The sequence below is a fragment of the Balearica regulorum genome, chromosome 12, assembly GCF_011004875.1.
Source record: "Balearica regulorum gibbericeps isolate bBalReg1 chromosome 12, bBalReg1.pri, whole genome shotgun sequence".
Taxonomy (NCBI): Eukaryota; Metazoa; Chordata; class Aves; order Gruiformes; family Gruidae; genus Balearica; species Balearica regulorum.
In genome coordinates, this window is record NC_046195.1 from 10539069 (window position 1) to 10567030 (window position 27962).

Consider the following 27962-nt stretch of genomic DNA (forward strand, 5'->3'; position numbering starts at 1 on the left):
AAGAAAAAAAATATCAGAGGAGGGATAACCGCAATTAGCAATGAAGAACCTGTAAAGAAAGAGAAAGGGCTTTCCTGGAGTTTATTTAGACAAATGGCTGCTGCAGGGGATAAGTCTCAGGACTTCTGCCTTACGGAACTCAGTTTAAAATTTACTTTTCTAAAAACTTCTTTACAACTGATCTTGCTTCATGAGTTCTTAATAGATAAAATTATCAATTCACTTAAATATAAAAGATTTCATAAACCATTCTTCGAAAACTCTGTAAGTTGAGGAAGAAGAATGAGTGTGACATTTTTGTTTTCCTTTTTTCACTCTTTAGGAGGTACCAAATTCTTGGCTAATGATAGCATATATATGCCCCAAAAATAGTTTTCCAAAATAACACTGCTCAACACAGATCAGAAGTCAGTAAACACACTACAGCCTTGATATTCGGGGATGCTGAGATATGCTAGGTTCTTTAAGTTAAGTCTTTCTGAGAAGCAGGGCCCGTGTTCCTAAAAACATCTCTAGTTGCAAACTCCCATTCCCATGGAAAACTACTTGAATTGCTTTCTTTTTTTTTTTTTTTTTCCTTTAAAGAAAGTAATGGCTATTTACACTTGTTATCAGGCTACTCACATCAGGAATTCAACAAATTATGCATGCACAATCATCAAATGGTGCACCAAAAAGAATGTTTATACATGCTGAATGAAGCAACAATGGGGAGAATAGAGCTCTGCAATATGAAAAGCAGTTGTAGTGTCAAAGATGTATCAGTCAGCTAAGGACACTATAGTCCAAGTTATAGAATACTACATAAAGAAATAAAAAAGGGTCAAAAACCCCCCCAGGTATTAGGATTTAAAACAAGATTTCTGGATATAAAATCATATTAAGATTAATGAAAACTTCAATAGGTAAATTATTTTCAAATATTTTATTTAGAGAACTATGAACTATTTTCTAATAATGCCCTTTACATAGTTGGATCTATAGAAAGCTAGTGGAGTGAGAGCAAAAAGATGTAGCATTAGAAGAACTTTCCATCAGAAATGATTGGTTCATCTACAAAAGTAAACCAAATACAAATAATAAATCAAAGAGAACATTACATAAATATTTACCCTGTCAAATAGAGATTCAGTGTCAGAATTTGGCGTTACGGGTTGATTTGTGAGTGTAGGAAAATACAGTATGCAGTCAGTGTATGGAGCACTACAGCTCTTCATTTCTGCCTAGAAAGTTGTCAGTACAATGTAAACAGAGCATTTCTAATGATATCCTCAAAATAACCGACCGTAAGTCATTGAGCCGGGAGTGGGGGAAGCTAAACTAATTTTCTACGTGTTTGGCAGCCACTAGCTTTTTACAGGCTGCCATATATGCGTTTAATAACATCAGCCTCTTCCTTGTCCAGGATGCCCTTGTCCACGTAAGCATCAGCTTGCTGATCAATGAAATCTCTCAGCTTTGAAAGATCATAGTCTGAAAAATAAGAATTCATTTGCACAATGAGTCATTGCCATTATACTGCTTCACCTAAGAAACAATGTCATTGTAAAGTTTATCCAACAAACGCACTTCATCCAACATGAAGGGAACTCACTACAAGTGCAACCTGCAAAAACAACTTTAAAAAAGTAACACCTGCACAAAGTCTTTTTACATGTCACGGTCCGTTTACTATTCCAGAAGAATAGTCATCTCTTGCTCTTGATTGCTTGCTGGCAAATACTAAAGTAAGAATATTTTCTGGTCCAGAGATTTGATGTCCTAGTCTGCACGGAAAAGTTGTTGTTAAAACCCTGTTATTTTCACAACTGTCATGGATTCAAACGAAAGAATTAAATTGACTGTTTTCTATTGAAATCCCAGTAAAATTACCATTTACTACAAACATCTGTAGTGAAAATTCAAGAAAGCAACTTCCTGCAAATAAATCAAAATAATACAATTATTTACCTTGATACAAAACATACTATCCTGACTTGAAAAACACTGCAGTGAGTAGCCTTTATAACAGCGTTAGTGTCAAAGTAGTCTTTGACAATCTTTGTATGTCGATCTGCAATACAGTGCTGAAAGATCCTTTCTCCTTTTCTGATCAACGGCTGCATCTACGCAGCATGATTCACGCCATATGCCTTAAATAGACTTTTCCTATGCTGGAAAAGCATCCTGCTGTAGAACAATCTTTCAAATACCATAAAAAGGTAACCTACTGTGTACTCATAACTCTGGCAACAGATCCAGTATATTCAAACATAAACACAATACAAGTTTCAGGTACATAATCTGCTGCATAAAATGTAAAGTTGTTGTTAAAACCCTATTATTTTCACAACTGTCATGGATTCAAACGAAAGAATTAAAGTTGTTAGAATCACGAGTTAGTAGTCTGGAAAACATCAGTGTCTTAAGGGTTCATACTAAGTTAAATGAATTAGTATTTCACAAAAACAGATAGATCCTGATTTTTTCAGTATAAATTACTTATTCCACAGACCCAACATTCAGAATATATTACTACTGATTTTGTAAAGTACTCCTATGTTATCATCATACAGCAATAAGCAGAAGGACCTTCTTTCGAACTGTGCATTCTCAACAAAACAGACAATAATGACTTGCTGTCTTTTTATGGTTGACTGGCCAAAATTGGATAGAAATAGAAAGATATTAAGAAGCAAATTAATGCTGTGCAATTATTTTTATAACAGTATAAGGCAATTTCAAGTAAGTAGTACAGAAAATTGATATTCAAAACTCCCCACTCCCACAGAGGTGTCCTCTGCATATCCGAGTTAATAGGAGTGCTGTACTGAGGCCTGGATTTCATGTCTGGTCTGGTACCAGCATTGCTTAAGAGAATGTAACCTGTTTGTCTCTCCATCTTATCTGAGTAATAGGGACAAACAGTACCTAGCAGGTTAATAATAAGGTTGTGAGATTTCATTCATGGTGACAGAATGAGAGTCTCTAGGGAAAGATACCTTGGAATGGAAATTAATGGAACAACAAATACTAAATTAATATACTATCCAGAGTATTCACATTAAAATTCCTGAGCTTATTTTTCTTCTAGAATAGTATTTACAACTCTAAGATCATTGTGTGGAGATGTGAAAGTTTAATTAATAAACATTCTGTATGAGATTACAACCATTAAGATACCATACAGTTCTGGCTAATTTGTATATCTCATGGCAAGTTAATTTGATTTTTTTTTTTCTAGAAATCGATAACTGTTAATTTCTAATACTTATTCACAACCTATTAATTTGGGCAAGTAATTAGAAAAATCAGTTTTGGTTTATATTCCCCGCAACAGCTACAGCGTTACATTCTGCTGCGAAGAATGTAATGCTGTAAATGCTGTAATGCTGTAAATGAAGTGGGGTCTTACTTGCATATTCAAATCAAGCCATTTGCCATTGCAATTAATTACAGAATTTACTTTCATTCCTAAATGGCTACTGTCAGTGTTATGAAACTATAAACTATCCAAGTATTTTGCGATGTCTGCTGGTGGGAGCGATGTTAATTTACACAGGAGAGGAGCTGTTCTTAAAAAGCATTGGTTTCAAAGATCAAGCCAGGTCTGGGGGATACTAAGGATAGGCCTACAGAGCCTATATATCATGTATATGCAAAACAAACTTTGGACACAAAACCAAACAGGCCAAAATCTAGGCTTTTGGCATGTTTCTCTTTATATCATCCAGACCACTCAAGTTTCCTTGCCTTCTTAATAGACAACTGATACTTTTATACTGGGAAAATGCAAATTAACATTTCCAGGGTCATTAGTCATTGAATGAATAATAATTTCTATTGAAATTCATGCAAAGTTAAGCATCTACAAACGTATGCCTGAAGAAAACCTAAACCTCCTCAAGTATATTCAGTGAGTAAACCAATCCATGAACAGGGGTGGAAAAGACTGGCCATTTTAATGCACAAATTACTCTGTGAATCACTTTTCCACTAGCTCCCAGGTGCTAGCTGAAGTGGAGAAATGATTGATGAGCACATCAATAACACCTAATCTTGTACTGAAGAAACACAGCGCAATGCATTCACGGTTAGATAAGCTCACCCTGACTGCACTTCCTTTAACATCATCCCAAGAGAACTGAATTAGCATTTTACAAAAATAAAAAGTATAGAAAGGCAGAATAAAGATAATGTATCAGAAGTGTAAGAACATGATTCTAATTTTGTTGTAACTTACACTAACTTTAAGGCCCATTTCCATTGCTAGAGGACAATAAAGACATTTTAGTGCAAATGAAAATCCATCTACGCAGAATGTGTACATCTTAATGCATCCACAGGCAGATAACATGCTGTTGATCTGCAGCCACAGCCAATTTCAGACTGCAGTAGTGCAGAGGAAAGGTTACTATGACGAGGAGTGAAGGGCTGCCCGGGCAGTATGCGTGATACAGAGAAATAATCATACATGACTGAGATGTAATTACTATAATGAGTACACCAATAAACAGAAACATTTATTGGAATTGACAAGAAAACTCTTGAGCAAATATGTGCGTCTGTTGCTAACTGGCATTGCTGCTATTGTGTGGAAATGATTTTAAGAGGGAAAAAATAAAAGAAAAAAATCCTTCCTATTACGGAGTTTCTATATAGGAAAATGAAAGTGTTGGGCTGCAGGCGTGCACTCATCTCTGAAACGTAATTCATATGCACTTCAACTCACAGAGAGGGTGACTAGACTGCCCAGGGCTAATCTCATCTCAGATCCCCCTCTGCTTGGCTGATGCAAGAAGGATCCTTCTTGCCAGGCACCAGTCATACCCCAGGGACGGATCCCTTGGCTAGGAACCAGAGCGAGTGACAGCAGAAACCCCAGCAATGCCAGAGAGAAGGGAGAGGAGGCTGGCTTTATGTAAGAACTTGAGGGCAAACATGATACAGATAAATAAAGATCTATGAAAAATAAGCTAGAAATCCTGCTGCTGTTAGCTCCCTCCCTCCAGCTCTCATACAGCCCTGCCTCCGAGGAAGAGTCAAGCCGTGGGGCAGCTGGTGAGCATACCCCGTGCAGCTGCTTCGGTCACTGCTCCCCTTCTACGCAGCTTTGCATGTGAGTGCTACAAGTCATTAGAGTTGATTTGGGCTGTAATCCAGTATACTACACTGCTAGTGACAGAAGTTTGTATCTTAACTATTTATGGTTATGAAACAAAACTCATTGCTATTTGTGATGGCATGCGCAGTGCTAGCCAGATGCATTGAGCTTTTCTAGGCACAGCCAGACATTTAAAATACATTTACCTCATGTATAAAATCATTATGATTAACACGTTGAACTAAGACATGAAGCACTGGACAAAATTGACATACTGTTACCGGGTGACAGGCAGACCACCGTGACTATCTGGACAGCTCAAGACTAACCTCTAGCTAGGTTAGTTAAATCACTGTGTGGCTGTGGCCAACGGCTGTTTGAGCCAGTTTACATGAATTTGCCTTAGTTTACTATTTTTATTCACTGATTTAACTTTTACATGACCTGTATTATTTAACTCTAACATCCCTAATTATCACTATAATCTAGACAAGCGCAGTTTCACATTACTATTGTTTAACTTACAATGCTAAGTTATACAACACAATTTAAATTACACACTTTGTAATATATATGGTGCCCACCCCAATGTCAAGGCTTTTTACTTCATACCTTCTTTGTTACCTTGTTTGTTGTGGCTTTTTAGCCATTCTATGTTCTTCCTGATTGCTTCCAAATACGCCTCAGCTTTCCCTAGAGGAAAGGATGAGAGAGAAATCAGGCACTTGCACCAATGATTGATGCAGCTTGCTTAACTGAGTGAAGTTGGTCACAGCAAAGGCAGATTAAAACTATTCTTAGTTTCTGTTTAAAAGCTCAGTCCTGTCAACTTTAGTCAGGCAAAATTCCCACAGATGGCCAGCAGGTTTTGTCTGTGCAAGATTAGTCATCCACAAACTTAGGATCATGGCTTTTTTGATCTGTATACATAACTTTTGGTGGTATCCACAGATACTGCATATGTGGATTAAAGGCAACTTGTAGCCTTTTGATCATAATAATTGTTCAGCAAAGATGAAGCTAGGAATGACTTAAATAAGACTGAGAGCTTTGAGTATCTCATATACAATGTGTTAGAAAACTCCTCCATTCAGTAGTGCTAACAGCATACAGCAAATCTAAGATTGTGATATTTTGGAAAGAAAAGCTGAAATACAGCTACTTACATTTACTGAGAAAAAGGATATATTAAAATTACCATGATAACTCCTTGTTATAGCTGAAAATTTAAAGTGATGGCTATTTTTGGAGCAGGAAGCACACAGGACAGAATTAGTTCAAGGATTACCTAATAAGGCCCCTAAGGAAATATTCCAGCTAATGGATTTTGAATTCTTAACTTGGCTGGAGCTCTATTGATGTAGTGTTCTTACATTTGTCAGGAAAAAAACCCCTAGTGTGATTAGCATGTAGAAGGCTGCTACTGCCAACTATGCATGTCTGGTCCCATTAGTAAGTGGATACAGTATTAGATATACAGTCATTTTTGAGCTGGGAGTGCAGAGTTAGCTTTATAGTAAGTTACTCTGTGAAAGAGCAAAGGGCATTGCATGATCAGACAAAGAACTAAATACGGATCCAATTTAAATTTCTAAAAAGCTATTGGGCCAAACGTTTTTCTGAAGGTAAAGGAAAATAACCTGAACCAAACTGAACTGACAAATCTTCCATAGACAAGTGAAATATGTTATTCATCACTTCCCACGGGTACTGAGACAATTTTTCTTTACTGTGAAATTAGACAGCCATCTTGAGCTATTTTCCTCTTCTTTGCTCAAATAACCACTGCTGGGAAAAGTGCCACCTTCTATCTGTGAGTGGCTAATAGCTTATATGTCTGCAGTGCCACAGGACTGAACCAGGTGGCCAATGAACTACAATCTACTGTAGCCTTGACTACGCAATTCATTGCCAAGCATTTTGCAGTGCAAACACATGCATCCAAAAGAGTACGAGCATAAAACAGCATCACTGCAAACTAGATTATAAGCAATGTTTTAAAACCAACTGACTAGAGAACATGGATGATTATGCTAAATCCTTAGCAGTAAGAACCCACTGAAAGGTTTCTGCCCCAAAAAACATCCTCCTTCAGAAGTTCAGCATTCATTATTGACAAATTGACTGTCTATACATCACCTCCTAAGAAAGTCCATCAAGTCTAGTCAAGAAATTGCTGATGAAGAAGGAGTATTTTGACCGCAGCAGGGAGAACTTACTCTGGATATGCAGCTAGACTATACTAGTCACTCAGTCAAAAGACGTGGCTGAGCCTGAAGCACTATATCGTAAACATCACTTGCCAAAATAATTTGTCCAACTGTCCTTCCCCTCAGTAAGTTTTTCATCCACATGCAGACCTAGAATGAACCCCCTCTTGTCTTACAAGTTTATATGCTGACCACTTCTAAGATTTACTTCTAGTACAAGCTGAGAGAGACAAAAAGTTGTATTTAAATATTGGAGAGCTGTGCTGGACATCACAGAAATGCTTGGTTATACAAGATTAGCTAAAAGCTTAGCAGTGCTTGTCTTTGGGACACAGGCTCTGAAGTATAGTGTAAGGAGGAACACTGTCCTCTGCAGATGTGTTTTGAGATCTAGCAGCTGACTTGTACCCTACAGACAGAGCAACTTCAGCTAGTACAGTCTAACGTAGCATGGCACGTGGCGTTATGTACCATGCTGAGACAACTAGGATAATAAAAGTACAACTGTGCTAGGTTTGAGATGTAATAAGTTGTCAAAGTTATGCAGGCTAATTGCTGCTGACCCTTAACCTCTGGCAGTGAGTAATGCAAATTCTTTCTCTTTGCAGAACTTTTCAATACCTTTCAGTACCAGCTTGTTCTAACACAAACTACAGAAATCAATGGGCTCACTCAGAATATTGAATATCCTGATGATCCGATTTCACTGAAAAGCCAGAGATGCAAAGAAGCAAAATCTCTCTGCACTACTGTGTCAAAATGCATTTCATATTGCTCTCAAAAGGAGCTCTGAATTCTGTGAAAGATTATGGCCTTACTCAGCAAGGGATACAGTTTCATATATTTAAAAGTAAGCAAATAATTACACTTCCGAATCAAGCTCTTGTGCGCTGACTCCCAGCAACTATAAACTGGAGATATTTATGCTAACACAATGGAAAAACAGTATCAAAGATAGGAAAAGATTCCGATCACTTGGAGAGTACACATGTAGGAAAAGCCACGGCTATTTTGTACCTCTGGGCTCTTCACTGTTCCCTGCTGCATTTTGTTCTTCATTTTTTGTAGAATCCTTTGAGATTTCGTATTCCTTTTCCATTTTAGCTGCTTCTTCCTTTGTACTGTCTGCTTCTTCACTACTCTTGTCTAAAGAAATAACAATAAGAGCAATTTTGTATCAAAAGTACCAAAAGCACGTCTAAATCACATCAATATGATCTTTAGGAAGTAAAACATTTTGACTGATGATTGAGGAAGAACCTCACTGGAGTCTGACTTGAAGAGGTTTCTGAAGTCATCTCTACCCCAGATGTCTGGAAACAGGAATGCCTGTTTCTGCTCTTACAAACAGTAGCCGAATACAGGTGACTAAAATGCAATAATATGTAGTTCATAAAGGCACATTCCTTTGTGCAGAGAAAAATGACAGGAAATTTGCATTCACTAGATCCAAAGTTGACAAAGAATGGGTTTTTTATTAAGTCTTAACAAGCATTAATACCACTTGCTTTTGTATATGTGTAACGTCTGGACTCCACTGAAGGATGTGAATATACTTCTCAAAGACTGGACAACTAAGTAAAAATTCCTCTCTTGTTATGTGTTTAGACATCCAAGCTGTGGCTACAGGTCCTTGAGGGACTGTATCTTTAACTAGCAGTCTGGCTTCTAAAGCAATTAGCAGGCTTTTAACTGAATAGGTTAAAAAATGTGTTATTCCAGGAGACAAAATTGTAGAATAAGTACCTGCTGGTGGTAGATTTGTTCTGGTTTTAATGGAAGGGTTCTCAAGCTTCTTCTTTGTCTGCTCAGCTATCATTGTATCTAGGTTTTCTAGAAATCAAGGCAAACCAAAACCAAACCCCAGTTATTCATCAACAGATACGATGCAGATTCTATACTATATTCTCAGCAACACCAGTTTGAATGGTAAGTAGAAATCTAAAAGAACAGTCTCCATCCTTGCCTCTGCAGAAGTAATGCAGAGCCAACACTAAAAGAACAAACAAATCATAGAATCATAGAATGGTTTGGGTTGGAAGGTATTAAAAAAAAGAACAAATAAATCATGACAATAGGTGTACCAAATCAAAACAATATTCAAAAAGACAGTAAATGTGTGCATATATATTCTAATTATTTAAATCACATAAGTCACAAAATATAGATAACTGTCTGTAGCAAATTATTCTGATGAAAGCAGTGAAAGGGTTTAATTAAACTTCACAAAGCATACCAAAGTATGAAATATGTGCTTTATCCTGGTGGGAAAATATTATTCCAAACTGCTTATCTGTCTGGATTTTATATGGTTTCATTGCAAAAGAAGTCTAGCAAAAGGTTTTAAATTATATTGAGATGAAATAAATATGTAAATTGAACTGATTAAAACAAATATTTTTTCAAATTGCTGAGGTCAAGCGTTTGCCTGAAAACCCAGTAGACAGCTGTGGCCATGTATACAGCTCTAGAAGTCTAGAAAATGTTTTTCTATGCAAATTTCAGTGCTGAACTCCTCTATTTTGAAAGTAAAAGCACCTTTTCATCAAAATGGATGTTTCAGATATAAACATTGTATGCTTATGTGGGAAAAAACACAACATTTAATAGATATTCACAAATACAGATCATCATACAATCAGCCTTATTTCCTCAGTCATATGATGGGCATGGTGTGGAATTTTCTTTCCTTTTATCAGTTTTTTTTAAAAAATTCATTTAAACATGGACCCCAAAAAAAGTTGGTGGGCTATTTTTGAGGGACTTTGTTTTGAATTGTCAATATTCCCTTTATATAAACAGTACTCAGTATGAGATGTGGTAACTGTGGCAGAATAGAGATTACAGGGCTAGTAAATATTTTAGATCACATCTTCTGTGTAAGGCCAACATTTTATCCGCCAGTTGGGAGCATCTTTTTCTATCAGAGAGATACTCAGCACTGAAAGCTAAAGATTAGTTCTTAGCAAGCACATTTCTCTTCATGGCAGATCACCATAAGCAATTCTGCCTGCCATCTGATGAGAAATCACATAATCCTGTCTGCCTGAGTCCTCTATATTTTGTTATTTACATAAAACTAAAATGTAAGCGGTTTTTGTTAGCACCTTGCCTGATTGCACCCTGTCAATTCTACATCACATTAGGGTTTTTTATGAAAACTATCTTAATTTGGTAAATATCCTTTTAATGTGCTGTACGCCCTAAACTGAACAGGTCTGAGCTGGGTTACAAGCTGGATCAGACATACTGATGAAGAAAAAAACCAAGCCAGAATTATAGTGGTGGTATTGATGCCTCACTAATCACTTGATCCAAAGCTTATTGAAAGGTCTGTAAACATTCCTTTCAGCTCAGCTTAAGATACTATTTTCTATCCTGAATCAGTACCATCCTAGTATTCCAGTAGAAATATAAGGACTTCTCTGTTGCAAGAGACAAGGTTTTTAGGAGAAGATTATACAGCTAAGAACTTAAAAACCCTTTGTAAATTCAAGTGAATAGATTATTCTCTGTCACTAATTCATGCAAATGCAAAAATGTTGCTGATTTTAGACCTTAATCCAGCAGAATCTATTAAATTAGGCTTAATTTTAAGTGTAAACTTAGTATCTTAAAATAAAAAGGAGTATTTAAATGTTTAAAATGCCACACATAGGTAAGTGCATTGATTCGTAAGTGCCTTTCGTGTTCTGTGTCTGCATTTAGGCACCGCTGCAGTAAGCTTGTACGAGCAGAAAATAAAAAGATGGAGCTATAACTCGCTTAGACATCTTTAGATTTAAATGTCTGCATCCTGATAATATTTCCAAATGTTTTTGTTACGTTGGTAGACTGTAGTGTTTAAAAGTTGTACGCACATCCACAAACGGCATGCGCTACTGAAGGCAACAGGATTTAAACGTCTCCATTATTTGGTTACTTCTATAAATCCCATCAGGAATTCTCCAGTTGCTCTGAGTCTTTTCATTTGGCTAACAATTTCATTGGAGCTCAATATATGAGTAATAACCAATATTTATTGCTACTTTGTCAAGTACAGCACCATGGTAATATGCATTGCTTTCCAGCCATATGCATTGAACGGCTCCTTCTGTACATGAAGTATAACATGGCAATGATGTTGACCACTAATGATCCAAGCTTTGCCACTAAAGCCAGCCTGAATATGATGACGACTCTATTCCATTTTCAAAGCTTTATTTTGTCTCTAATAATATGGAGAAGTTTATATGACAGGCCTTTTAATAAGGACTATATTTTACAGGAGAAATATTGAAGCCGTCTTGCTAGCCAGATGGCACACCGACATGAATCTCAAGATTTCATCAGCAGCTGTATTTTCTGTGTGACAGAGAGGAGTTAACTACGTAAGCCTGTTCATGGTTATGGGGATTATCTGGTGTACCTACATACATATCATAAAGAGAATGTTACCAGAGAATCCCAGTTCTTCTTGAACAGGATTTATTGCCCTTTTTCCCCTGCAGAATTAACATCTTAAACAGCTGGTGTTGTTTCAAAACATGTTTGTACTTGTCATATGTGGCGAGGCCGGGGCTGAACAATGTTTGCTCTGGGTTACACTGATGGAGTGAGTCATCTCCTGAACTGAGATGTGCCTGGCCAGCAGCTAAGCAACTGCATGTCGTATTTGGAGGTCTAACAAGAATTGATTACTTTTCCGGTATCATTTCCCTAGCAACGTAATCTTTACAGAGGAAGAGTTCAGAAAGGTACTGACCTTTCCACAGAGCCGGCCACTTATTTGAAATGGCACTAATTAAAACAACAGAACAATAACTACTGAGCTAATGGAAGTGACCTACGTTGGTAAAATAGGTCACTCCTCTGGCAGCCGGCTTTCCGCGGAGCAGTATAATCTCATCACTCGAACCAGACACCAGGAGTCAGAAGATCTGGTTTCTGCCTTGCCTTGCTTTCTAACCCGCTCTTTGATCTGGGATGACTCACTGAAGCATTCATGCTGCAGGAGGGCTCCTATTTTGAGCAGGCATTTTGAGACGTCAGTTATAGATCCTATTAACTGCATCTGAAAATGCAAATTCCCAGCACTTTTGAAACTCTGAAGTCCTTTGAGTCAGGCATCCAAAAATCTGAATTGCATAAAAGCAGAATGCTTTTCTTTACTCTGGGAGAATGCACTGCAGTAGCACCCTTTAAATCCACAGGAAAAAATACTACATAAAAAAATATGACAAATGAAATTATTTTGTTCTTATTAGAGAGGCAGAAACTGACGTACCCATCCAAGTATTTAATGGACTTGGTAATGGAAGCCTGAAGTGGACCCTTGGCTATAGATCGACAGATTCACACTGGACTCTTGCAAGTTTTCCTGCAAAGGGTTTTTTCATCTGCATAATTGTCTTGTGCCCAGAAGGCAGTATCACATTCTATCCTCATCAAATTGACTGAAGCTGAGATTTCATGTCATTAAACTTCCACAGAAAGAGCTGCTTTGCTGTTCTGTTTTCACATAGCATGGAAAGGCTGTGTTTATTAAAGGAGAAAAAGGGATTATCATGGTACCTGAAATCAATCTTAACGATAGCTAAAAAATGAGTTTACTTAATGAGTTCACACACACTACAGCCGCTTCAGCTGGCAAGCTTTGTGCTGATCACTGCTTTTATGAGATGCACATATTCCAGGCATTAAAAAAGCACAGTTCTCCCAGGGCTCTTCTGTCTCCTGCAGCAGATGATCCTTAAGAGTTTGCAAGGCCTTTTTCCATCTCTGACAAAACTCAGGATATCTCAGCATTTGCTTGTGACTGTTCTGTGGGGAATAGCATACCTGATTAATTCTTTGGCTAAATTCTCCTTTTAGCTTACATGAGTGCAGGTCCAAGAACTGTCAACATCCACTGGATTTTCACCAATGTAGCCAAAAGCAGAGTTTAACCTTTAGTCAGCTCATACATGTATCATGCTTATGTCACATAAACTGCTTAAACTGTGATGAACAAGAGAAATCCCTCCATTGTGGAATTACAGATGGGTCTCAGCCTCGCAAATCTCCTGTTCCTTTCCAGCTCCCTGCCTTACATGTCAAGATATGGCATTTTCTTTTTGAATCTTCCTGTTTGACTGATTTGTCATCATGGTGTGTCTGAAGCCTAACGCTGCCGCGAGGAATGACGTGTCAGGTGACAAACCCCAGGTAGTGGTATCACTTGTAAATGGATTACAGGCAAGATGGTCAGAATGATTTGAAATAAAAACAGCAGCAGCATCGCTTGGCAATCAGATTAAAAGCAACTCAAAAAGTAAAACACAATTAAATAGATGTGTTTTGAGGTGAACAAAGCTCTGACCATGTCTCCTTTATTGTCCTTATTAAATTCCCTGCCTCATGGACTATTTCTCAGATTTATCCTTTCAATATTCTACAAGCATTTCCTGTGCATTACTCCAGGTCTGCTAGAGCTGTGTGGTGCAGTCCTTTCCTAACTGTTTCCCATCCTGAGGCTGCTACATGGCCTGCGCACACATTTTAAGTATATTTTGATAGCGTGCACTTTATAAGTACAACGGTTGGGGACTGAAGCAGCACACAGCCGCCTCTACTGCAGGAGTGGGATGGAGCTTAGTTTTGAAAGTTCAGCGACACCCTCTTTACCCCACACCCACATTATCATCTCAAATCATAACTTACGGTCTCTGCTCAGCTGTCAACAGAGAGATACTGAATTCAGAAAGTAAGGGGCGGGGTGGTGGTTTATGCAGCTATTAAATACGGTGAGAAAAAATAAAAGCATTGCCCTCCTTTCTTTAGAAACACAAACCACTTGGTAGGATGCAAAGCCTAGATTTTCAGGGACTAAGCAATATACTTGTCAAAAGAGACACTATGAGGAGCTGGCGATTTCTTACAAAGGATCCAGCTGGGAAACCACAGAGGAGGCAGTGAAGGGAAACCGAACAAGAGGCAATATATTTGCAAGAAATAGCTGCAAATTTAAAGGGTAGACAGTGATAAGCAAAGGAATCAACTGTAATATATTCGTTTTGGTTCTTGTACACATGATTTGATAGTCATGTAATGTAGTGGGAAAAAGAATTGGTAATACTAAAACTACTAGATGTCTCCCAAAAAGATATCTGAGAAAATTTAGATCCTATGGATACTGAAAATACTACGTGCTCACACATATTGTCACCTCTAGGTGATGCCCATTTACTGTAGTGTGTAACGGTCCTGGTTTTTAAGAACTGTGCGGTTAGCTGTCATAGACTTTTCACACTATAGCTACCCATTTTTTTTCTATGCAGTGAGAATCTAAATGGGGAAAATGGGAGATAAGATCTAAGCAGTGGGGCCAAAAAACATTCATGTGTTTGTGCAAATGCAGAAGTAGCATGGGACAGACATGGATGAGGCATGAGATGAGGCTACAGAAAGAAAAGCTGTAAAGTTGCAGTGGGCTCAGCAACCAACATACTTGCTAGATTCCAGTCTTGTCTGGGATCTTTGCACACTTTTTGTCCCCACATCCTTTTATCTTACCTCCATGCAAATTCATCTTGGGTTTAACTATTCACATATACTTTACACCACCACCATTGCTCCTCAGTATTAGGCCCACTGCCCCCATCTGAGGTGTTCCAACTTCTGTTTTTTAGATACATGAGAGTTCTTGATCTTCCTAAGAATAATACAGTATACTGGCATCTGTGTCACCTTAGTTCATCAGATACAAAATAAATAGCAGAGAAAAGAGATCTGCCTGAAATTAAATAACTCCCACTGGCAGCTGTATGCTTCAGTCATATGATAAAGTAATACTAGGCAAGGAAAATCACCAAAGGGAAATTCAGATAGGCAAAATTGATTAAAGATTTTAATGTTTAAGAAGAAAACCTACAGTAGCAACAAAGAGCCCTTTGCAAAAAAGTATCTTAAAAAAAGAAAAAGAAGGTAGTATGCATGAATAGTTCCCTGTATGAACTATTGAAGTTTCCCTTCATCTCCCAGGTCAAAATGAAGGAAAGAACAAGAAGTCCACATGACACTGTTCATACATCACTTGCAGCCTCTGGCACTGGTTTAGCCACACCTTCTCTCACCCCTTTCAAATCACACAGCCTGCATTAGGGAGCATCTGCTTCTGGAGACAGTGAGCAGGGAAAGATGATGCCAGTCTGCGCTGTGATCTGCTCTTCGCCTCACACTCTTGGCTCTGTGCCTGTTCTTGCCTAACTGAACAAATACCGGGATCAGACCTATGGCCTGCAGCATCTGTGCTGAGGAGAACTTCAGGGATTAGTCACAGTATTCCTGCTCTCCCAAGAAAAGGACAGATCGTGTCTACTATGCACTGGCCTGTGCCAGGGAAATTGCAGAGCTTTGCCTTCCTCAGAAGTGGAGCTGTGGAGGGTACGGAGCATAAATGTGAGAGGCAGAACAACTCTTCCATACTCCTCAGCATGGAGTGGCAGGGATATGTTAAAAATCAACATACGGGACTTTCTGCCTCTTCTATTTCCCCTGGGATTTTTTTTTCATGCAGCTTCAGTCTGTCTAAAAGAGAGTATTATAGTAAAACAATATCCCAACAATAACTTTAAAGAAGGACCAAACTTATGAGTGTATGTATATCTCGGCACTAGCTCACCAACCAACCATCCATCTCCCTATTGCTAGTGTGTCCTGCAGTTCGGTCTTCTTCCCAATCGTCTGTGGAGAACAAATGATGAGGAGGTAGAAGAGGTAAACAGAGACATCTGTTCATGCCCATTTCTAACCAACACAATCTCCTACTCAGTCACGGGGGAGAGTGTGGATTCTGACAGTGAGTCAGAGCCAAAGGGAGGTGGTGTGAGAGGTGGCTTTGGTTTGGTCTATGGAAGGAGGCAGCTGTGACTCAAACACTGCATACTGCTGAGCCGGAGCAATTTCTCTATTTTCCCTCCTAATTAAAGGGAGGGGAGGGGGTTCTCCCCAGCCAGTCTGCTGTGGCTGTGTGTTGTACACTGTGGCTCCAGTAAGCTAAATGCTCTACTACAGGGAGGCGGAAAGTGCTCAGAAAGAGCAAAGCTACAGAGTGCTTAAACTTAATTTTCTTCCTGTTCCTTCACCTCTTTCTCTTCTCCAACATTGTTCAGTTGTGGAAGATACAGAAGCCCTGATTTAGAAACTGAAAACAAAATTACCAACCTCAATCATAAGATTTGATAAAATACACATTATATGCAGTATCATGGTGAAGCTTCTACATATCTGTGAGACAGAGAAGTATTGATGGCAAAAGTTTGTGCGATATGTCAGTAAATGAGAACTCCACACAAGAATACAATGTGCACGTAACTAATTTACATTTCTAGGGGAATAGTTCATTGGATAACTCAACTTTCATTTGGTTAGGGTGGCAATGGGTAAATTTGCTACAAATCTACTCTTGTAAGCAGTGTACGTACAGCAGGAGAATATAACCAATGTACCGTGTAAAAAGAATTCACATTAGTGCCTCTTAAGAATTTGTCTATCACCTCTGAAAGCTCTAGTTTTGTTATGGTCCGCTAGGCTCTAAATACAAATATTTCCTAGAATCGTTCTAAAAATCACTCATTATTTTGCTCTTATTAGTGGCAGATGATTTACAAATGTATCTGAACAAACTGGCAGAAACCATTTGTTCCTGCTTCTAAGCTGACATGTTAATAAAATAAATGTGTCACAAAACTATAGTTTACTTTACATAATTACTAGAAATAGAGCTTTTACCAGGATGTTAGTGGACTGATATGCTTTCATTTTAAAATTAGCTAGATAGCCTGGCATATGCAGGAAAAGTCACTCAGCACACAGAAAATTCCTCTTCTTTGTGTGGTGTAGATGAAGGTTTTCCTTAATATTTATCTGGTCTGTGATAGATGGCTTTGACAGAAAAGCTATCAGAGTGAAGGTTCCACCATGACACTACTCAACAGAGAGAAGGAGAATGAAGTGAAATATTACTCACAAACTAATATTCAAACAGTACAAGTTTCTACGCAATGCATTCCTTATTCTGCTCTGCTGAAATCAAAGTGAACTTTACTATTGGCTCAAACAGCACCTTTTCCCTTGAAGCACTCAGCACCGTGAAGGGTATAATCCTTTCAGTTCTGCATGTAAAATTCAGTATCAGCTACTTATGCAACAGAAACAGTATGAATGCCATGAATAATGAAATATTTTATGCTGAATCAGTTGTAACTTCTCTGAAAGCTTTTTGCTGCTTTCCGCTGGTCATTATGTGGAGGGATTCCAACTCTTTCATTCCACTCTGTCACTGCACCCTAGCCAACAGCAAGCATTGTTTCAATAAGCGTCCTAAGTCCCTCCCAATACTCAACCTGTTCAGTGACAACAGCCTGTGCCTCTGGCAGGTTGGGGCACACAAGGAGAGTTCAGCTGTTTGGGCAGCATTTGCTGGATGCTGACAACCAGCCCGTAGGTGCGTAAGTGGATACCACAGTTGGATCGAACTCACAAGCCACCCGTGCAACTGTGGTCCTGTGTCATATGATTACCTTATGCTTTCTGTACCAACAACGCTCGTCCATTCTTTTAATTGCAAAAATGATTTTGAAGCAGCTTTCAATCTTCAGAGGTCAGATAGGTTTTCTAGAAAGGTTTCTGAAAGCCTTTGAACAGGCTAGAAACATAGCATGAGGCTTTCACTCTACAGAAGAATTGCTCGCAGTACATGAAAATGCAACATTCATAGTTAAGAAAGTAAAGTGTGATAGAAGATAGCAGCATTTTGTCACCAGCAGGGCATATGATGCATTTCAGCTGAATGCACATTTTATATCAGTTTGTTACAGCCTCTTCTTAATGCTTCCAGAGCTATATTTTCTGAATATATATCTGTAAAAGGTAGGCAGTACTTTTCTTCCTCTTTCAGATATATGAATACATTGGTTTTGGCTTTCTGGGCTCTGTGTTACAGATTATATTTAGCATATTGAATATGTGTATTAAAACATGAACCTCCTCTTTCTTGCATTTGTAGGAGTGTGCATGTGTGTTTTTCTTGCACCACACTGCAGCTAGATCCTTTGTAACTTAAAGCTAAACCTAATAACATCATTCACTGCAGCAGCAAGATACTTTCCCCTAGAGTAGGATACAATGATGATGACATAATGCTGTGGTTTCCAAATCCCAAACCAGCTGTTACTGGTATATGCATTTAAATTCACTGTCTCTATGTCCATGTGAGCGGCACAAAAGCTTGTGATTTGATTCAGTAAATGATTTATTATTTTGAATGTATAATTCAGGGAGGACATAGCTTACGCATGGCTTCAGCCACAGAGTGGGGAACAGTAATTTAGGCAGTTCCGTACTGTAGTAAACCAGAGAAAGGATATCATCCATCTGTGCAGACCCAGTAGGTATTTTCCACTGACTAGCATGGGATCTGCTCACTGATTTTGGACTGAGGGAACAACTAAAAGCTGCCAATTTTTTTGATTGTTTCTTCTCTCTGATGGACATTCATACTCATTCCTTTATCTGCTATAAACAAACACAGCTAGGCATCAATCTCCTAACCCAAACTGCACCAAGAAACACAATACCTATTCCAGTATTACTATGTATATTATGTTGTTACTTTTAGTTGAATAAAGGTGACAATGAAACTGCTGCCATTCTTATGGATACTGCAAGAAGCTAAGATTCTCCTGTGCTTGCTATTCTTGAATATTTGAGAATATTAGCTCAATAAATGAAGGTCAGCTTTGAAGTCATTTCTCAACAGCAAGTCTAAAAAAAGAATACCACAGAAGCAACTTGAGACCTATGAGAAAGCTTTTTCCACTACAGTGAGTTGCTTTGATGGAGTACAAAATCCATCTCTGCATAAATCACTCATTTGCAAGGCAGAGTCTGGAAACATCAGTTGATAGTCTTACTTTAAATCCAGACTAAATCAGACCTCTGAAATTCTTAACCTAATCCCTGCCCTCTGTACTATGTCATCACGGCAATTTGTTTCCAGGGTTACACTATTTATTTACTCAAAGTAAAGCCAATGTGAACAACTGCCCTGAATTTTAGCTGGACAAAAATGCATCCCTAGTGTAATTCCATTATCTGAATGGTCTTGCATCAGGGATGAATTTAGCCTATTAAGTTTTGGCACAACGCTATCAGTGAGGGCAATATCTTCTCAAGCCATATTATCTTCATTTGTAGAAATACACTGAAATCACTGTGCTTGTAATCAACCATTTTTTATGTGCACCTTTCTTTAAATGAACAGGCAGCCAGAGAAATAAAGAGCTGAACTGTAGCATAAATTGTCCAAATATTCCAAAATTCAAGGACTTCTCAAAGAAAATAAAGGGATAATCTTGGTCAGAGATATAAGGAATTCTTTAGAGAGGAAGTGCAATCACGCACTGAATGTGAATCATGATCCACTGGTAGCCAAGTAATTGATAATCAATCTGTACAGTTACAGCTGCATCAATCAATCATGTGTCTGCAGTGGCCCTTATCAAACAAGCCAGCAGAACTCATGAAAGATCATTGCCAGTCCTACCTCTGTGACAGGCTGATTTATTAAGCTGAGAAATTGCCCTGATGTAAACAAAAACTTTTCTGGCTAAGCCAGACCAAGAATACTTCAGAAAAACGAAAGAGTTGTGCAGAGATTATGCAGATAAACCCTTCGTCTGTAGCTCTGCTTGTTTAACTAGAAAGGCTATAAACAGTTAATATAAAAAATTTGTAAAAGCCAGGAGAGGTGTGTGAGAAAACAAAACAAAGCAAAACAAAACAGCAAAACCAGGCTGTTAAAAAATCCCTCTCCAGGAAATTATAACAATTTTGCAAAATCTGCATAGCCACAGACTCTAAAATGGAGCCAGAAATGAGTGCTTCAAAAACTACTCCTGTGCCAAGATGCAACACTTTTCATAGATGAAAGGCATTTTACTTGGTAGAAGACCATAGCATTAGGTCCCGTCTACTCTAGCTACTTACACATAACAGATTAAAGGTGCTGAAGTGCTGGATTCTTTTTGGAAAATGCAGGTACCTTATCCACCTCAGTGTAACTGAGCAAAACACTAATCTTCCCCTCACATAAAGCCATTGAAATCAAATGTGAAAGTGGAATAATAAAGCACAGCTTTTAACATTTTGAATGAACAAGTCGAAAACAGGAGTCATAAGAGCAAGGAAGATGACAATATAATTATGACTGTTGGTAAAGTAAGAACATAGCATTAATAACACTGTTGCATAAAGGATGTACTCTCACCCAGATAGGAAACTCCTTCTTCTGGTGTGATTGTTCCATATTTAACCATCATCTTCACAAAATCTATCAGGGTTTTCATGATAGTTATCAAGGTCTCTTTCTCTTTTGCCTCCGTCTCTACATGAAGGGATAAAGCAAAATTAGTCAAAGACTTCAGGCAACTCAGAAAAATTCAGTTCTGCAAACTCTGCACAAACTTCATGCATAATAAATGACCTAGTCAGTAAAAAGAAAGTGCTGTGCTGGATTAGCAAAGAGAACTCATATACGTTTCCCTTTAAACTGCTCCTGCAAAGTACATCTGAATATACTTTAAAACTTCAGGGTTTGATTCTTCTTTATAACTTTTTGACTTGAAGGTCTATGTTATGGAAGGCAAATCGTATTAATTCCATTTTAGAGATAAGAACACTAAACACACTGAGATGAAGTGACTTGGTAGAGTTCAAATTGCTGGTTAGAGGGCAGATATAGGCAGAGTTTTCTACAGTCTCCATCTTTCTCTTGTATTTGTCTGTGAACAACTTAGTAGATCAGTCTGGCTCTGTATGAGGAAGATAGCTCAGAGATACTTTCTCCCACAAGATCCATGGGTTCAATGACAAAAATATGAAGTGACTCAAATGAGATCATTACCGTGCAGAAGACCATGACTCAGGTACTGGGAAAACATAGTATTACATGGTTGGGAGGATGATGACTCCAGAACAGGAAACGAACAATGATTTTTCATTATAAAAATCCATCTTTCTTGCCCGTACGTATCTCTGACTATATTCACAATCGCTGCTTCTTAGCTTTCTTTTTCCACTGTGTTTATCTGCTGAACAATATTACTGCTATTTCCGCATTAGCAGCATGAAACTCCCCCACCATGCAGTGACACAAGCTCTTCCCTGCACCCCAGGTTGTCACTGAAGGACCCAACAGAGCCAGGAGCACTGCCAGACAGGGACAGTCAGAAACATACTCCCCGCCTTGGCAGAGGACCAGTCCCTTTGGAGAGCTGCTGAACAGGTTTTTTATTGCTGCCTGCAATTTAACACGCAGCTGTAGGATGCAATTGAATCGCCTTTCCTCCAGCTTGATACAAGCCGGCAGGTGAACAGCATAAAGCAGGAGAGAAGGCAGAGATGTGCAGCCAATGGGACCCAGTTCTATTTGCTTGATAACTTGTTAAACCCAACACGCCTTTCTGCTTTTTGAGTAGACAAAGCAGAAGAACTAGCATGCAAAACTACCACAGGATAATGAAAAAAAACAGGAAGAAGAATATGAGGTTTGTAGATTGGACTGGAGCAAAATGTGCCCTCAGGTTTTTCATTCTAGCTCTACACTGAGGTGTGTATGGGGACAGTCTGAAGCAAGATTAATACACCTGCAGGACAAAGGGATCTACAGCATAAATTGTTGCTAACTGTGCTGGACAGAGGATATGCTGGCTGCAGAGAGTGAAAGTGGGTGTATGGTAAAGTGTGATAACAAAGGGGCTGTGGCAAAGTGCCACAATTTTGCCTGCAATAACTGGAAGGCAATGATGTCTAGCACCGGAATAGGAAGAGATGTGCAGAGCTTTCATCGCAATAAACAGCAAACCTGTGGTTTGTGAAAAGGCTGGGAGGCTCAGACACATTTACTGGTACCATCACTGCGAGGATTCTACTGTGGCTTACTTGTATGTCTGTTGGCTTAGAAGACAAGGATGTTACTGGAAAGATCTCTGGAGAAAACAATTTGCCAGTTTTTCATCATGCCGTTACGGGAATGAAAAGAATTCAGGACTCCTGAATCATACAGCACAAATGGGAAGGGCTATCTAGGTCACACAGTTTGCAGTGCTGATGCCGTTCCTCCCAATGTTTTACCATACTCACTGATCAAATTAGTTTCTGCTATGTATCTTAGAGAACATTTTTAAAGCACATGGCCTCTTGGAACTAGGGTTGCTGTGGGGAAGGAAAAGGACTAGGAGAAAACAGTGAGACTCTTAATTTTCTTTTTTTTTTTTCCCCCTAAATATTTCTGTAAACACATGATGAGCTCACCTGAGTTAAGACTTTTTAATAGTGCATAAAAGTTTGGAAAATATTGGAGATCTTCGAAATTATCTTCAGAAGGCAGCTCGTTTCTTCTTTCCAAGATATTAGATGATGACCATGTGTTATCCAGTGTATCATCCATTTCTCCATTAATGAAACTATCCTGATCAGCTTTGCTTGGTGTCTCCACAAAAGACATAAAAAATTAATATCTATAAGCACATTGCTTTTGGTGATAGAGTTAACAGAACAATAAATAGCATCATAATCTTATGCCAACATTTTCCTAATTTTCTCAAAGTTGTTTGATTTTGAGATCTGGCACAAACCTCAAAGTAAATAGTGATTTGTTTTTATATCTGATGGAATTTCTTTAAGAACACCTTAAGTTTCCAGATTGAACTAATTATTCCCTAGAGCAAAGCAGTGTATTGGTCTACTTGTACCCTTTGGCAAGTGAGTCAAAATGATTATCTAAGAAATTACCATTCTTTCCTGTTGCTTTTCTTTTGTATCACTGTCTGCTCTGCTTGGAGGGTAATCAAAATCTTCAGACTCCTTCTCACGATCCTTTGCTTCATTTGCAATTAGCTGTTGTAAAACCTCTGCCACTTCATCTTCCAGGGTATAGGCCTGACTCTCTGTGATCTGTTAAAATATTTGTGCACAGTACTTACAGAATATTGTGTTTTGCCTAGATTAAACATCAATATAAAACCTGAGCTTTGTAAACAGGTTGCTTCAAATATGTTTGCTTCAAAGCTGAGCACAGCCAAATTAGGTGTAATACCTTCACTGCATGTATACATACAGACATATATACATGTCCATATTTATATAAATGTATATATACACACATACAAACACACATCAAATATGTGTGTATACATAAAAACCGCTCATCCACACATATAGCCTCCAATAGGAAAACAAACCCATGTAGGGCTTAACGCAACAGAGTCCAGCTTGAAAGATGGAGCTGCAAGTGTGGTGTACATATATGTATATATGTGTGTGTGCATATGTATATTCTGCAACATACCTATGTACAATTGAATAACTACAACAGAATACAGTAATACAGAAAGGGAAAAAGCAAATAGCTTTCTATGGCACCATCAAAATGTTTTCTCTTTGCTTCATAACAGCTGTCACTTGAATGAGAACTTTACCATGCAGCTGTCCCACAGCTCCCTTTGTAATCAGTGGGATTCAGTGTGCAATATCTAATTGCAAAATCTAGTGCAGAAAAGATAAGGTTAGTATTTTAAAATATAAGGATCCCATAGTGCAATGACTAAAACCATCGAGACGTTCAGAGGTCAGAGACAAACTCCGACTTGCTAAAAATCAGTAACAATGAGAAATGTATCTTTAACTAACCAGCATCGATATATGTCTGCTGATGACAATAATTAATAGGTGGATAGGACCTTTCCCCATAAACATCCAGAAGAAATTGATAATAGGAAAAAACCTCGATGAGAATCAAAGGAGAAATTAAAGGAAAAATGAGGGCAGACACAGGAGGAGTACAATCAGTGAATGTTTTCTCAGCATCAGAAACATTCTGCAGTTTGGCCTATTTTGTTGCAAAACCATCACAGGAACAACAATGTTATTGCAGAACTAGACCAATATGCCCAAATGAGCCAAGAAGCTTGCCCAGAGCCTGAATCCCATTCATTTTCACTCAAGTCAGCGTTATTAGCTGGACACGATGTTCATCCAAACTGTTTTTTAAAAGAGCATTAAACCAACCCACAAAACAGGTAAATGAAGTATTAACAAGATACTTACCAGCCCCAGATTTAGAAGTTTTGAAACGATCTTGTCAAACACTCCTCTATCATTTTCCTCATAAATTCTTGCAGCAATTTTTTGAACAATGTCTTCAGCAGTCAAAGGAGTGCCATCTAATTGATGAAGACCATCTGGATCATCTAAAAGGATTACAGTTTCACTGTGTGCTGACTGTCCTAACTCATTTGGATTAGATATCTAGTAAAAAATATCTGCCCACATCTTTTTCGCTTCAGAACAAAGCAGCGCTTTTTAGACACATTAGGAATAGACTTTGATACGCACTTTGGAATCCATTACATCAGTCCCAATGAAAAGTTTTCATGTCCATTTTCCACATCTGAAAAATGTCTTTCTGCCTGGCTCTTTTGGAAGAGCAGAAGTGAATGTCAGGAGTATACTCTCCTGTTTATAGAAAAACGTGTAAGAATGAGAGAACGCTGCTCACATATCCACTTACATGCATCTTGTTGGTATCTACTTTCATTGCACAGCCACTTAGATCAAAACAGATCATGACAAACAGCATACTATCTTCTTGTTTGGATTTCAGGAAATGAAGTTTTAATTATGTAATCATTACTTATGGCAAATAATATCATCATGACCAATAGAAAAGTGAATATGATGAGTAAGCTTTGGTCTGTGATCAGCATACTTTGATATAATTAAAAATATCCTGAGCTAAACACTGCTTACAACTCTCAGAGGATTCACTTAAACTACAAGTCAATTAACTACTCCTGCAGTAAAGGCAAGTATTCTTTGGCCTTTCGTAACTTCTTTTAGCTTTGTGATGAGGAAAATTATCTAACATTCCACATAACATTTGGAACAAATATATGTGATTTAGCTCTATATAAAAGTGCTTCTTCCTTTCAAACCAGAATAAATATATTTTCATTTAAAAATATGTCCCATTTTCCTTCCATCAAATCTAAATTGCTAAAAAACCATAATGCAAATTACACAGTGGGATTTTCCTCCATGGAAGAAGATTGTGAAAATCAACAGCAATTCTTTTGTATTGTATTTCAAAATCCAATTGTAATACGACAAGCTTCCACAACTGGAAAAATTTGAAATTGCACTCCAGAAAGAAATAGAGCTCATGTTTAGTGGTGAGTACAATATTCATGGTTGCAATCAGTTTGCAAGAGAAGTCTAACCTAAAAGTCACTGAAAAATGATTATAGAATACCTTGGAATTTATAATCCAGCCCACTTTTAGTGGAGTCATAGTCATCCACAAGCCTGCGGTTCTTGGTGGAGTCTGCATCATCAATGGCCAGTTGCTGTTCATACAAAGAGCTTCTAATTGACTCCCTCTCCTTTTCATTCCTCTCTCTTTCTGCTACTGATTTTAGCAGATTCAGGTCATCAACAAAGGAATAATTCCTGAACTCTGGCTTATTTTCTGGAAAATATATCAATGCACACATGACATAAAATCTTATACCTCTTTGAATATCATTATGAATATTGCTATAAAATCAGGAAAGATGTTTTACCTGTGGGAGCTGTTTTCCTATTCTTGTCTGCCTCAGCTTCAGCAATCTGATATACAAAACCAAAACAAACAAACAAAACAACAAACAGGCAGAAGGAATAAATACACTAAATGTGTGATTTCTTAATTTATCGATATCAGCAGAAGCCTTAATGCCTGATCTTCACTCTTAGTAAGAAGTTTGCCTTAATAAGTAGAACGTGATTAAGCGCTGGCACTTTTTGTCAGTACCACTGCATCCTCTGATCAGAACCAGACTTTACAAGAAGCTGCAATAGACTTTCTGTTTTAAGATAAACGCAAGTTACAGTTTCCTTCTTCAATCCAAGCTCCTGCTATATTCCCATAGGATGTCAAAACAAGGGAGGACACACCAGAGAGCTGTTGGAGCTAATGACCTGCTTTTGCAATGCTGGACAGTAAAACTCTATATGCCAGTTTTTAAAAATTATTGAAACACTATTTTGTACCCAACCCCATCAATATTGAATTTACTGACAAATCTATTTTTAATTCATTTGTTAAGCCATTAGGATATTCATGGATCTGGTAACTGAATGCTCAAAATATTGTGGGAATACCAAACCCAAAAAACATCATAAATATTTTTTATTTCACTTACCTGTTCCTCCAAAGGTCTTTCTACACTTAATTGTCTGTTGTGTATGGCTTTATCTAGAATAAACAAACACATACATATATACTCAGTTATATGATGCATGTGACTACAAAGAGACAGCACATTTTTTCTTATAGTTTTCTCCCATAGAACATGGTGTCTTAAATACGATGCCAACTGCTAGTTCTTGTAAAAAAATTTCAGTGTTCCTAGAAGAATGAGAATGCAATAAAAAAGTCAAACATTTAAACAAAGCATGATTGTTTGGGGCAGAGGGAGAGGTTCTGCAAAAGATGTAATAGAAATAGAGATACAGACTCAGTAAACCCTTTCTGATGAGAAAACTCATAAACAAACTCGGGAAGAAATGCTGGAAGAGATTGACTAAAATAGCAATAATCGGATTGGCACAACCAAGAGATTAAAAATCCCTTACATCCAGAATACCAGGGGAGACAGGGAGCGAGAGACACTTGTGCAGAAACTGCTGTAGAACGGATGAAAACACTGTTTGGAAAAGATTGAAAAAAAATCAGAGCTTTTCCCTCTATCAGCACCTACCTCTTCCTTTTAATACTAGATTGCAGCTTCAGTGATCCAGCGTCTTCCATTGGGAATATTGTTTCTTTAGGATCTAATTGCTTCTAGCCAAGTGGAACGAAAGTTCTTTGCTGTTCTGTATCTATACTCCGCAAAACTTTCCCAGCCTGGGAGAAAACGGAGCAAATGTGTTCACGAAGGCACTTACCTTTGCCCCCGGGTCTGGGGAAGCCATGCACCCGGCTTGCCAGCAGCGACAGCACCTGCACCGCGACCGCCAGCTGGAGAAACATCTTGCTGCTGCCCAGCCCCCTCGGAGGGCGAGCCTGGCTGCGGGACGGGGCCGCTGCCCGCGGGGGTTCCTGCCCGCGGGGGTTCCTGCCCGCGGGGGTTCCTGCCCGCGCCGCCCTTCCGCGCTCCCGGCCGCAGCCGGCGCTCAGCGCCGCGGAGCCGCTGCCCGGCGGGCGCTGTCCAGCGCCGCGGTGCTGAAGCCGCAAGCAGAGCCGGCCGCGGCGCTCGGGGAAGCCGCTGCCGTGCGTGCTCGGCCCCTCGTCCCCGCGGCCGCAGAAATGGTCGAGACCGTCCCCGCGGCCGGCCCCGGGCGGGGGGGGGGGGGGAGGAGACGGGGGAGGGCCGCGGCCGGCGGAGCATGCGCGCCCCGCTCCGCTCCCGCGGCCCCGGCAGCCGCAGCCCCATCCTTCCTGCTCCCGGGGGAGCGGGACCGCCGCCTCCGCCGCGCTGCTGCCCCGCCGCCTCGGAGAGAGGGGCCGGGCGGGGCGCGGGGGGGCAGGTTTGTGCCAGCCGCCGGGGATGCACGGGTGAGGGGCGGCGTGGGGCGGCCTTCCCCCCCTCGCACCGCAGCTTAACTGC

The 27962-nt window shown here is 39.1% G+C and overlaps 1 protein-coding gene across 4 annotated transcripts; it reads right to left on the minus strand.

Annotated features, from left to right (window-relative positions):
- Positions 1 to 27962, minus strand: SCG3 (secretogranin III). Of its 4 annotated transcripts, none has more exons than XM_075764684.1 (12): positions 27301 to 27957; positions 26556 to 26608; positions 25935 to 25980; positions 25625 to 25840; positions 24421 to 24563; positions 23107 to 23268; positions 22627 to 22804; positions 20582 to 20698; positions 9040 to 9126; positions 8311 to 8439; positions 5708 to 5776; positions 1 to 1473 (listed from the first exon to the last, which is right to left on the minus strand). In XM_075764684.1, the coding sequence occupies exons 1-12, from the start codon at positions 27383 to 27385 to the stop codon at positions 1355 to 1357; spliced, it is 1404 nt and encodes a 467-aa protein (XP_075620799.1). In that variant the 5' UTR covers positions 27386 to 27957; the 3' UTR covers positions 1 to 1354. The 4 variants fall into 4 exon arrangements, with proteins under 4 accessions (XP_075620799.1, XP_075620798.1, XP_075620801.1 ...); XM_075764683.1 differs by having other exon boundaries at positions 5696 to 5776; positions 27301 to 27956; XM_075764686.1 differs by lacking the exon at positions 9040 to 9126 and having other exon boundaries at positions 27301 to 27962.

Bases quoted from the DNA above. Each gene is read 5' to 3' on its own strand.
- SCG3 (XM_075764683.1), bottom strand. From the start codon at position 27,385: ATGTTTCTCCAGCTGGCGGTCGCGGTGCAGGTGCTGTCGCTGCTGGCA. The intron at 22,805-23,106 runs GTAATTTCTTAG...TCTTTTGTGGAG, and splicing joins AAAAGCAACAGGAAAGAATG to ACACCAAGCAAAGCTGATCA. The intron at 9,127-20,581 runs GTGAGAGTACAT...CTTGATTTCTAG, and splicing joins AGAAGGAGTTTCCTATCTGG to AAAACCTAGATACAATGATA.